This window comes from Primulina eburnea, chromosome 8, assembly GCF_022965805.1.
Source record: "Primulina eburnea isolate SZY01 chromosome 8, ASM2296580v1, whole genome shotgun sequence".
NCBI classification, from domain to species: Eukaryota; Viridiplantae; Streptophyta; class Magnoliopsida; order Lamiales; family Gesneriaceae; genus Primulina; species Primulina eburnea.
Genome location: NC_133108.1, coordinates 42,495,942 through 42,508,594, shown reverse-complemented (window position 1 = coordinate 42,508,594; position 12,653 = coordinate 42,495,942). Strand labels below are relative to the sequence as shown.

The 12,653-nt window shown below is 34.8% G+C and overlaps 1 protein-coding gene across 3 annotated transcripts; it reads left to right on the top strand.

Annotated features, from left to right (window-relative positions):
- The first annotated feature begins 4,048 nt into the window (after positions 1 to 4,048).
- On the top strand, positions 4,049 to 12,359 carry LOC140839960 (homeobox-leucine zipper protein REVOLUTA-like). Of its 3 annotated transcripts, XM_073206984.1 has the most exons (19): positions 4,049 to 4,305; positions 4,418 to 5,419; positions 5,697 to 5,856; positions 6,341 to 6,426; positions 6,547 to 6,637; positions 6,763 to 6,858; positions 6,966 to 7,079; positions 7,162 to 7,245; positions 7,988 to 8,143; positions 8,221 to 8,295; positions 8,528 to 8,637; positions 9,365 to 9,539; positions 9,661 to 9,849; positions 10,012 to 10,092; positions 10,193 to 10,327; positions 10,969 to 11,291; positions 11,383 to 11,488; positions 11,661 to 11,813; positions 11,954 to 12,359. In XM_073206984.1, exons 2-19 carry the CDS (start codon positions 5,199 to 5,201, stop codon positions 12,101 to 12,103), a joined length of 2,505 nt encoding a protein of 834 aa, XP_073063085.1. In that variant the 5' UTR covers positions 4,049 to 4,305; positions 4,418 to 5,198; the 3' UTR covers positions 12,104 to 12,359. The 3 variants fall into 3 exon arrangements, with proteins under 3 accessions (XP_073063085.1, XP_073063082.1, XP_073063086.1); XM_073206981.1 differs by having other exon boundaries at positions 4,049 to 5,419; XM_073206985.1 differs by having other exon boundaries at positions 4,051 to 5,419; positions 11,664 to 11,813.
- Positions 12,360 to 12,653: the final 294 nt, after the last annotated feature.

Genomic DNA, 12,653 nt, shown 5'->3' with positions numbered 1-12,653 from the left:
AAAGATATGGGGTCACGAGTTGTAAAAGGGAAAACTCCCTAAATTTCTCACATTTTGTTATATTATAATTAAATTCCAAAAAAATATTTTTTCCAAATTATTTTCATCATCATGTGAAATTTGGAACTAAAACAAAGAGAATGACACTTTTTTTTGTTCAAATATATATATATGTATATGTGTGTGTGTGTGTGTGTGTGTCATCCTAGGGAAACATAAGCAAAAAAAATTCTAACAGATTAGGGGAAAAAAACAGTGATAAATGTAAATTAAAACAAGTGAAATTCTAAGGTACAAAATTAACGAATTACTCAACTAACCATTCGATTAATTTAAGGTCCTACAATCACGCGCAATTTGGATGTTATTAATTATCATTTGATTCAAGATTAGTTGTCAGCCACCATACACTTGCATTTTCTAGTTTCGAAATCCATTTTCTAGTTTTAAAACTTGATTAAAAAAACTCGTTTAAGCTACGTGTTTATCAGGATTAAGATTAAGTGTGAAATAGAGAATTTACGGAAAAAATTAATACAATGGGATTGATTTTTGTATTTGATATCATTTTTAAAAACTATAAACATTAATAAGAACTTATAAATGTACACATTTAGTATTAGACAAAAACTTGTGTGAGACGATCTCACGGGTCGTACGGTCTCACGGGTCGTATCTGTGAGACGAATCTCTTATTTGGGTCACCCATGCAAAAATATTACTTTTAAAAGTATTACTTTTTATTGTGAATATGGGTAGGGTTGACTCGTCTCACAGATTATTATCCGTGAGACGGTCTCACATGAGACCCTACTCTTAGTATTAAGTTTATTATATTTATCTCATCTGTTATTTTAAAGATATGGGATTTATATTCTCAGAACTAATTTTTAAATTTTTAATTGAGAATGAGCAAAATCAGTCGAGTGGAGGGAGGAGCGAGGACTCCTTTTCATATCGCTCGCCCTTCCTTTCTTTATCGTCTATTTCTTATTTATTGGTCTTAGGTGTCCTTTCCACTAATTAGAGCATTTGAGTGGAAATGGGATACTTATAATATACACAATAATTTTAGAGCTAGGTGTTAATTTTCTTTCTTCCAAATTTGGATCCAATATATTGTTTATACTTCAAATTAATGGTGCTATTTTTTTTATTTATTTTTATATACATCATATCAAAACAATCCTCGAGCTATATAAATAAATATAATTTTTAAATTGTCTACAAAATAACAATAAAAAATTAACTGAAAAGTGAAAACCATTCAAATTATATCATGTGCAACCGTTTCACAAATATATATATATATATATATATATATATATATATATATATAATGTGTTAATCTGGTTCATACATGCAATTAAAAAGTATACTTTTGATTTAAAATAATATTCACTTAAATTAACGTATATTACACAGTATTTTATTCTTAACGTAACTAATAAAACAATTACACTTTTGCAATGCAAAAGAAATACTATAACATAAAAATTAATATTTTTTGTAGATCGAGTCAGATTAAATATGAATATCACAAAGTTGACTTATGAATTATCGTGATACGGTCTCACGTAAGTTTTACACAAAAAAAAAAAAAAAACATGTCTAGTTATGTTTCATGGGTTTTTTGCATTTAAGTCCTCGATACTTTATGTGTTTGACACTTACTTCTATCATTAAGTGAAATTATAAACATATCAAGAGCGTGTAAGTGCCTACCTAATACATGAAGTCTAGAGGAGTTGAACGCAAGTTACACGTTTTTTTAATATATTGATGATAGTAATAATAATAATTATTATTTTAAAGTTATTAAATAATTATTTAATTCATTATATTATTATTAAACTAACGAGAACTTTGATCACGAAAATCATTTACGAGTGTCCGTTTTGCTTTGAGAAAGGGGTTCTTGCATATCTTTACTAGTTTTCAAAATTAATCCTGCGGATAACAATATAGTTTATAATGCTACATGAGCGATTATAGTAAGTAAAATCTGCTCAATTCCTAAACGATGATTCAGGTTTAATTTATGCAATTCAATGTTTACATCATAACCTACTGGTTTTCAAAATTAATCTTGCGGATAACAATACAGTTTATAATGCTACAGGAGCGGTTATAATAAGTCAAATCTGCTCGATTCCTTCACGATGAACCAGGTTTTATGCAATTCAATGTTTACATCTAATGTTATGTACTCGAATCACTCGAATGCTATGTCCACAGTAGTTGTATTTAATTTATTCGATCTATAGAGTTTATTTATTTATCGATAAGAAAAATATTTGCTTCAAATTATGGAACTTAATTTCCAACAAAAAAAATTATAATTCAAATCTATTTTTTTTTTTCGACGTTGAAAAGGGCTCACACGGCTTTCAACTTCATGTCGCACGCAGTAAATGAGTTTTTAACATAAAAAGAAGCACGTACGAAGTTTGAATACAGCAAATTAGTTAACAGAAGAGCAAACAATTTGAATGAAAAAAATTCAAACACAATCATGGTACGTACTCGGATTTAATCGATGCAAGCTCAAGGACAGCATTTTTGAGCTTCAAACGAAAAGGGTTTTAAAATTAAGACAATTCTTGTGTAAAAGGAAGACTAATCATGGCTCAAAAGCAGATATTCTTAAATTGATATAGACTTAACAACGATGAAAAAAACTAATAATAATGATAATAAGGTACATATAACATAAAATCAAGCCAACTTTTTTTAAAAAACCATTTCTGCATAATTCTCTGAACTCAGGATATCATGCAGAGGACCGGTATAAGAGCCTATCCTTGGATATGGGTCACAAAGCCTAATCATAGATTTTTAAAAGGACAGTTTTTTAAAAAAAATGCAATTTTTTTAATGAAATTATAGATTTAATAAGCTTTGATTAACTATCATGAACAATTCGTTTTCTTATTTCGAAAAATTGATTAACTGTATTAGTTAAACATGTATATGCGAGATTAATATTGAGTCAATAGATATCTTGTAAGTTAAGTTGCTGACGTTGCATCACTTGATCTGATTGATTAGAAAGGTCCTAAAAAAAGTGATGTCGATCTTAACATATAATATGTCATATGTTGGGACAGAACCGTTAGTGCCAAAATATTTAGATAGAAATTAAGAGATATGTAACTACACCAACAAATAGGCATATACATCTATGGAGTTATGGGTCTAGCAGCCTGATTCATTAACATTCAAGTAGGTGCAGTATGCGCTGTTACAAATATAAAGAAATAAAATTACACTCCGACTAACAGTTATAGATATCGAGTAATAAAGGCTTGATCATAACAAGCTCTGGAAAATAATTATTTTAAGTGATGTAAATTTAATTCTCTTTGTGTGATTGTGGCGATAGTTTCTTTATTGTATTCGTTACTTTTTTTTTTATTCCTATGCTTAATTGGTAAGTAGGACAAACAATAGATTCTCGTTTGCAATTCTGGTTTTGGAGTCCGAAATAATTTTTGGGAGATGATTTTGATTCCAATTGATGATTTAAAGAAAGCAGTTAAATGGATTTATTAGCTGGTATTACAAGTTTGTTATGATACTACACGTTCAATCAAATTTCCAATAGTATAAAGCTTTTTTTCAACGCTCCATTCTCAAGTGTTTATTTTCATATAATATGGTCAAACACCAGCATTTGAATTCTAGACAAATGGTGTGAATCTCTATGGAAATATCAAATATGGGGATCCAAATCGCGAAATGGTGCTGATTTAAATATATCATTGAAAAGTTACAGTAACAACTTCAGTTTATACTATGCTTAGTTCTTAATCTTAAATTATTTATACAGATCCTTACTTTCTCTATGCAAAACAAAACGACGTTGTTATCTAGATTTGTCAATCAACAAAATATGAAATACGGCTGAGAAATGAAGAGGTAGAAACAATTATATCCTGGAAAAAGATAAGGAGTAGTAAGTTTTATGACATGACCAAATCGTTGTGGGTCTGAATGGGTCATTTCATTTTCATGTTCACAAACATTCCATACTCCACCTCCTCAATGCACCCAATAATCGATTTTTTATAACTTTTTTCCTTGAAATTTTGTTTTTATGGGGTATCATTATGACAACAATTAATTAAATATTTAATATATAAGGCTAAAGAATTGCAGAGGTGCAGGCAGCAGCTTGTGTACAGTTGCAGAAGCAAACAGCGGCATAAATTTAAAGCCCGTCTGCCATTTTCGATTTCCGAGCACACCACGCAACACCTTCTCCTCCTTTTCCTTTTTAACCACCAACTTTCTTTTGCCCCAGTAGGCCTTCACTCCACTCTTGAAAAACCATTATTATTTCCTTGTCAAGTTGAATGTCATATTTTGACATGTTTACTGTTACCTTCGATCTTTTTCTTTATCTTTCTTGCAGATCTTCGAAGACCCTCCTCTTACCTTCAAAGCCGCTGCCTTTCTTTTCTTTTGCATAGGGCTTAATAGAGGAAGTAGAGCACAGTTTTGATTTTTTCTGGCTGTTCTGGAGACCCTTTTCTTGTTTCAGGCGTTTTCCTTCTTCCACGAGCAGAAAGTCCCAAAATTTAGCCCCTTATCCGGGGCTTAGGAAAAATCTCAGAAATTCGGAAAGAATCAGCAGTTCATAAATTTTGTTCCATTGTGAGGAATCCCGGGTTTTGAGTTGCTAAAGCATGTGATTTCACCTTCCATCGGGTGGATGTTTGGAGCTTTTAGTGTGAACTATATTGATTAATAATTTAAAGACGTACTGCTCGTCTTCCAAACTGTTTTAAAAGGGTGTCTTCTTGTGTGGTGTGAGAAAAAAAGAAGAAAGCATTGTTTTGTATTTATGCGTATTTCATATAATGTACGCATTCAGAGGTAACAAAGCTACTTAGCTTTGGTTGAACTATTTTTGGCTGTTACCTTTGCTTTCTGAGTTTGGTGGTGGGAACTGTGTTTATTTCAATCTTTCGCCTCATTCAAGATCGTCCATTTCATCCTTCTGAGATCACAAGAAGTATTATCAACCATATACAAAAACCAAGCAAATCAACTTCTGTTACGGAATCCCGAGAATCTGAACTCGTGAAACTACATAAAGCTGCTCAGTGTATTTAGGATTTTCTTTACTGTCGTGGGTCTGTTCGATTTTGCTTGAGAGTTAAGAAGTTCAAGATTTTGTGGGTTTTAAGGAAATGGCTATGGTGGCGCAACAACATAGCAGCAGCAGCATAAATAAGAATCTTGATTCAGGGAAGTATGCGCGGTACACGGCGGAGCAAGTGGAAGCCTTGGAGAGACTATATTTGGAGTGCCCCAAACCCAGCTCTCTACGCAGGCAGCAGCTGATTCGAGAATGCCCCATTCTTTCAAATATCGAGCCTAAGCAGATTAAAGTGTGGTTCCAAAACCGCAGGTAAATGATGCAATTTGTGGTCTCGCAAGTGTTTTTGTGCCATTTTTGTTAGGTAGCTGTTCTTCGATTGCTTATTTAATGAACCATTTTTTTTAGCAAACATTTTTATGTTTAATAGTCCTAGGAATCGAACAATTTACTGCAAATGTTCAGATCTTGATTTTGATTTTAATATGGTTCTCGAGAATCTTAACCCAAAATTAAGGTCTATATTTTGGTCATTTGTGGATTCCTACGTGCATGTTGAGGGTGCTTGGACATTTGTAAATGAATGTAGGTGCCGAGAAAAACAGAGAAAAGAATCCACTGGACTTCAGAGTGTGAACAGAAAATTGAGTGCTATGAACAAGCTTTTGATGGAGGAAAATGATCGCCTCCAGAAGCAGGTGTCGCAGTTAGTATCCGAGAATGGGCATATGCGACATCAATTGCAAAGTGTATGAAAATTTTTCCTAGCAGCGGATTTTTGATTTTCTATCTGCGAAATAGCTTGTTTTATTAGATGTAGCTTTTCTTTCTTTATTTGTTTTTTTGCTCGTGCTTGCTTCAAAAACATTGAACTTGTGTTATAGAATAATGAGAAATAGATATGTTGTTAATATCAGTTGAATTAACAAGCTCATTCGACATTTCTTCGCAACCTATGGTTTTAGGCATAAATCAAATTTATTTTATTCCTGAACTCAAATGATGTATTATCATGTATCACTGCCTGATACCCTCCTTATGTGGAGTTGAAAGTAGTGCATGTACCTGAACAAAAATGTACTTTGTCCCAAATATGACAGAGTAAGTCTTCAGATTCAGTCAGTTACATGGTGTTCAAATTTTTGTGTTCGATGAATCCCTTTGTTGTAGTTCTCAACATGTTCACATCATCTTCAGTTTGCTGTATGTGATTCTTTTACTTACGCGATGCAGTCATCCATGGTGACCACAGATGCAAGTTCTGAGTCCGCTGGTGATAAACCCCAGCATCCTCTCAAAGATGCTAATAACCCTGCTGGGTACCTAATTTTATTCTTTGTGCTTTTTATTATATCCATGTATGTTTGGATGTGTAGAGGGACATATTTGCAATTCTTGTGTGTTGTGTTTCTTAAGCATTTGTGTGTGCTTTTTGGCAGACTCCTTTCTATTGCGGAAGACACCTTGGCAGAGTTCCTTTCAAAGGCTACTGGAACTGCTGTCGATTGGGTTCAGATGCCTGGGATGAAGGTCTGATCCTATCTAAGTTGAAATAATTCAGCTACAATTCATTGAATTGTGTGTTCCACAATCCATATGGTAGTTTTTAGGTGCAAGTTAAAAGCTTCATTTGCAACTATATATCTTTTTGTCAGCCTGGTCCGGATTCAGTTGGGATCTTTGCCATTTCACGTAATTGTAGTGGAGTGGCTGCTCGAGCCTGTGGTCTTGTCAATTTAGAACCTATAAAGGTTAGTAGACAAGATAGCTTTAGTCGTATTTTCTATTAGACTTTTTAGTGCGTGTTTTTATTTTATCGGAGAACTTCAGTTCTCTTCTTGACCTTCGAAGCTTACAGATTATGGAGATCCTTAAAGATCGTCCATCTTGGTTACGAGATTGTCGAGGGCTTGAGGTTTTTACGGTGTTTCCTGCAGGAAATGGAGGAACCATTGAGCTCTTGTATACACAGGTGAATAGTGTGATTTTGTCATTCTTATATGTTCATTGGTCAGGTTTGTGTCGGATAACTAAATGATCTACATTACTTTCAGACCTATTCTCTGACTACTCTAGCTCCGGCTCGTGATTTTTGGACTCTTAGATACACAACCACATTGGAAAATGGCAGTCTTGTGGTATGCGTTTCTTTGAATAATATTCTTTTCATTACATTACTTTCAGACATATTCGCCTACTAACACGACATGACTTTGAATGAGTAATTCAGTCTTTGACATGTTTTTTTTTGCTGTGGACCTTGTTGAAATTATTCCTATGAGTTTGTACATAATTATGACTTTTATCTGGAATATGGGACCGTAGTGCTTGGAATTACTCCAAAATTTAGAATTAAATCTTTTATTGGCCTGAATACCAGTCATTAAGGGCACGTGAGCTATAGCTAGCTGTAATATTGAGTATAAATATAAATAATTTACATTGTGTAGTAGTCCTTGTTACGCGATACAACTAATGTCTAGGTCCAGTAACAATTAACACCCCAACATGTTGCTTCTACTGAAAAACAAACTTGTGATTTTGCGACCTTCTCTTGATACAAACTGGAGGACTGAGCAACAGTGTGTACGAACTCTTTTGAATTGTATGATGGCTTAAAGATTATCTTTGACTAGGTCCCCCATTTATGCTTGAGTTTTAGGCACAAGGGCGTGCGATGTTGTACCCAGGAAAGCATCACTGTTACCTTCCCTCCCCCCCCCTGAAATTGGTTATTTACTTTATATATTTACGTTCGATTTCCATGAAAATGTAGTTTTCTCATACAAAATTTCTTGAAGTTCGATGTAGCCCGAAGCTGTGCCGATTTAGTGATACGGGCTTGTGGTTTTAAGATTTCTTCAATTTTCATCCTTGAAGGTATGTGAGAGGTCACTTTCTGGAACTGGGGCTTCTCCTAACGCATCTGTTGCATCACAGTTTGTAAGAGCTGAAATGCTTCCATCTGGATATTTGATCCGGCCATGTGAAGGTGGAGGATCGATCATTCACATTGTAGATCACCTTGATCTAAAGGTTATATCCTTGCTTAATGAGGTACACTTATCTATTTATTAACCTAAACTTGGTTGGCATTTCACACCATTTTCCAGGCATGGAGTGTGCCTGAGGTGCTCCGACCTCTTTATGAATCATCTAAAGTTCTAGCTCAGAAAATGACAATTGCGGTGAGTACAGTATGAATGAATTTATTCGAATATTCTTTTGGTTCAGAAATATGGTTTTGTGCCAACATTCTTGTAGTGTATTGGCTTAAACCTCTCCCTATGGAGTAGGGGAGAGACACAGGTTTGAATCCACCTAAAGCATTTACTCCCACCCCCATTGCACTTAAAAAAAAAAATCTGGTTTGATGGAGGACTCGCCATTAAGTTTTTTGTTTAACTATTAATTTGTCAGGCATTGAAGTATATTCGGCAGATAGCCCAGGAGACAAGTGGTGGTGAGGCTATGGTTAGTCTTGGGAGGCAACCAGCTGTTCTCCGCACTTTCAGCCAGAGGTTAAGCAGGTACTTCCTTTATATTTCTTATTTACTGCCCTGGTTTTAGCATTTTGGCGCCGAATTGTTTCCATTCCATTCCTGGAAGCTGCTGTTCATAATAAAATAGAGAAACAGAAGAAATTATCATTTCATTAAATACTTTTCCTCCAAAGTTCCAAACCATATTTTGTTGCACTACCAAATTTCGCAACACTTTTCATTACTTTTAGAAATCCTTGATCATTAAAATTATTTTATATTATGTTGTAAAACCACTATGTGGACAATTTCTTACATGATTAGATATCTCCTCATACATCTTTCGTACAGCATTTTTTATTTCTTTCTATACTAACTTTTTATTTTAAAAATCGAGCTTTCATTAGAAGGCAAAATGTTAATAGTTTTATGTTTAACATGCCTCCGCACATGTAAGTCGGGGATTAGGGGATCATAAGCTCGGTTGTGTATGAATGCAAATTTGTTGAGCACGAGGCAACAAGGGCTACTTAACATTAACTTAATGGAACATGTGGGTTCTGTGCTCATAGGATCTTGATCCTGCGACCTAGTTATGATATCATTTTGAAACTGCTTGTCCTATAGGATCAAACTTTGTATTTAACAATTTTGGCAAAACTCTTTCACGAAAACATTCCAACTGGATCCAAACAATTGGTGCCGCTCAGTTTTATGCATGTGATACTGTAATAAGAATATGGGGTTGTCTATAATTGTGTGTTCTACTACGCAGAGGCTTTAATGATGCGATTAATATGTTCAATGAAGATGGTTGGTCGTTTTTAAACGGTGACGGTGCTGAAGATGTAGTGGTTGCAATATGTCAGTCCAAAAATCTGAACAGCGATTCGAATACTCTTTCTTTTACCGGAGGCGTTCTTTGTGTAAAAGCATCTATGCTACTTCAGGTTGTATTTTTATGCTACTAAAGGAGTGGCAATTCTGACTTTTTTACTCTTGTTTGTATATCTTACTTTTTTTATAATGTGATTTATATGTTTAACTAATTTTTGCCCTTTATCTTGTTAGAATGTCCCACCTGCAGTTCTGGTTCGGTTTTTGAGGGAGCACCGGTCAGAATGGGCAGACTTTAACATGGACGCCTATACTGCTGCCTCTTTGAAAGCAAGCACATACGCATATCCAGGAATGAGGCCTACACGATTCAATGGAAGCCAAATAATCATGCCACTTGGTCACACAATTGAACAGGAAGAGGCGAGTGCTTTTCAACCTTTATTCATGATTAACTCCATTTCAGTGTTAGTTTTAATTATAAAGTATCATGTAATTTTCAGAGCTCCAGTTTTATGTTGGATTTCAATGAACATCACAGCCATTTTTTTTCTAACCTGCATGTGTTTGCCTTTTGTGTTCAAGATGCTTGAAGTTGTTCGATTGGAAGGACACTCCTTTACCCATGAAGATGCATTTTTGTCCAGGGATATTCATCTTCTTCAGGTAATTGCTGCCTTTTTCTTCTGATCCGAAGATATTTCCAAACTTTTTGGATGATCAAAACAGAAAATAACATCCTTTGCAAATTGATCCTTATCCACAGATATGCAGTGGAGTTGATGAGAATGCAGTGGGAGCCTGCTCTGAGCTCGTTTTTGCTCTGATTGATGAGATGTTTCCGGATGATGCATCATTGTTGCCTTCTGGTTTTCGCATAATTCCACTCGATCCAAAACCAGTTGAGTTAAAACGTCTTCCATCTATTTATTTATGTTCAGATGCAATTATAACCCTTGATAAACGGGTAAAGATTAATATGCCAATAATCATCGTTGATAAGTAGGTACGTGTGTGTGACATCCTGGTAATGTTTGTTTTCATTTTCAGCTTTCAGATGTGCATTTTATGTAAGGTGTATTTTAAGATTGAATGGGAGAATGAAATCCATCATGATTTGGTTTTCGAAAACATATATTTTCATTGATAGGTGGTCAAGTCATGTAAGATGTGTTAGTCTAGCAATTTCAAATCGTACATATTTTAGTGTATGTTTATATGTGGGGTATTCAAAATTTGAAGTTTAATATGAGTTGGGTAAATTATGATAATATATAATTTTTGGGAAATGATGAAAAATTGAAATATGAGTAATAATCATGTTGGGATATATGAGAATATATTTCATAAGATTTTATCGGACGCTGTGATGTGTACTTATATTTGTTGATCAAACACTGATGTATATTTGGTAGTATTTTCGGTGATGGAAAAAGTTTTCGAGGAACTAATCCCTACAATTTGTAGCTAACATCCGTTGACAATTCACAGCATTTCCTTTATGCTAGCTTGTTAATTGTTATTTCGATCCTGTGATTATAGGATGCATCGACTTCTCACAAAACTCTCAATTTGACTTCTAATCTCGGTGTTGGACCTGCTACAAGCCGTGTTGCCGAAAATGCTGCATCATCGTACAATGCACGGTCAGTGTTGACCATTGCTTTCCAATTCCCATTCGAGAGCAATTTGCAGGTCAATGTTGCAAATATGGCACGCCAATACCTTCGCAGCGTGATTTCGTCTGTGCAGAGGGTTGCCATGGCCATATCTCCATCAGGATTGAGTCCTACAGTCAGGCCAAAGCTATCTTCTAGCTCTCCTGAAGCTCTAGCACTTGCCTGTTGGATCTGCCAGAGCTATAGGTACCAATATGTGCATTCAGACAAAAAAATAAATAAAAGAATCTCTTTTTTCTGTAGGTAATAAATTTCTTGGTATTTTTCATCTTTTTAGGTACTATGTAGGGGCCGATTTGTTGAAAGAGGACTCCATTAATCGTGAATCAGTACTAAAGACACTTTGGCTTCACCAAGATGCCATTTTATGTTGCTCATTGAAGGTAGTCATGACTCTGAACCTTTTTGTCTCTGTGGTCGTTGAACATGCAATGAAAGCCAATTGTCTCTTTCAATGCTTTACACTGCCTACTCGCTTATCGTCCCATTTTGTACCGGTCTTTAAACAGATCATTCAAATATTTTTATTAACTATCATCTCCTTTTCTGCATTAGCAGGCTCTTCCAGTGTTTATATTTGCTAACCAGGCAGGACTAGACATGCTGGAGACCACTCTGGTTGCTTTGCAAGATGTCACACTGGACAAGATCTTCAATGACTCTGGTCGCCAGGCATTGTTTTCCGAATTTTCTAAGATTACGCAACAGGTATTTTGATTGTGCTGTACTCACCTTCATATTTATCATTGTATATGAAAATGGTTTGAAAATTGCTTGTCAGATCATACTCAGAAGCCTCACATCAAGTTTCTTGCGATTTTTTGCCTCAATATCTGTATAATCTGCAGGGATACGCATACTTGCCTGCTGGTATCTGCATGTCGACTATGGGACGTCATGCATCGTTTGATCAAGCAATCATATGGAAAGTTGTCGAGGAAGAAGAAAACAATGTTCACTGCCTAGCTCTCTCTTTCGTGAATTGGTCCTTCATGTGATCGATGATTCAGTCGCTTCCTGTCAGTGGTGGCCGAATACGTACTTCGGATGAAATATTCCGATTTCGGGAGGACAAGATATGGAATGTGTGGAAGATCAAGTTTTTTAATGTGTGGAAACTAATGGGGGCTGGTTTGCATTTTTTGTGACAACGAATTTCTAATGTTTCGAATGCTTTGGAAATTTTTGTTCCAGTGTAAATTCCAGTGGTCCGATCTCTAGAGCTATCGATGAAATTTCGCGCCTTAGAATTTACCTGTTTTTTAATTATGCCTGCGTTAATTTTTTTGGGACATCGTTTCGAAGTTTTTATTAAATCCATAATTTATGTTTAATTAAGGAGATTATGTTTTATCAGTTTAATACTATTATAAGATATTAAAGTAGTAATTATTATAAACTTGTGTCAAGTCAATGAGCAAGTTTGAATCTCTTTATTCGAACTACTACTCATCCAAATTTGTGGCACCGTGCATATTGAAATATTCATACACGATTTGACAAGAAATAACTACAAAGCATCTCGTGGTTGCAAGAATGTTTAATAAA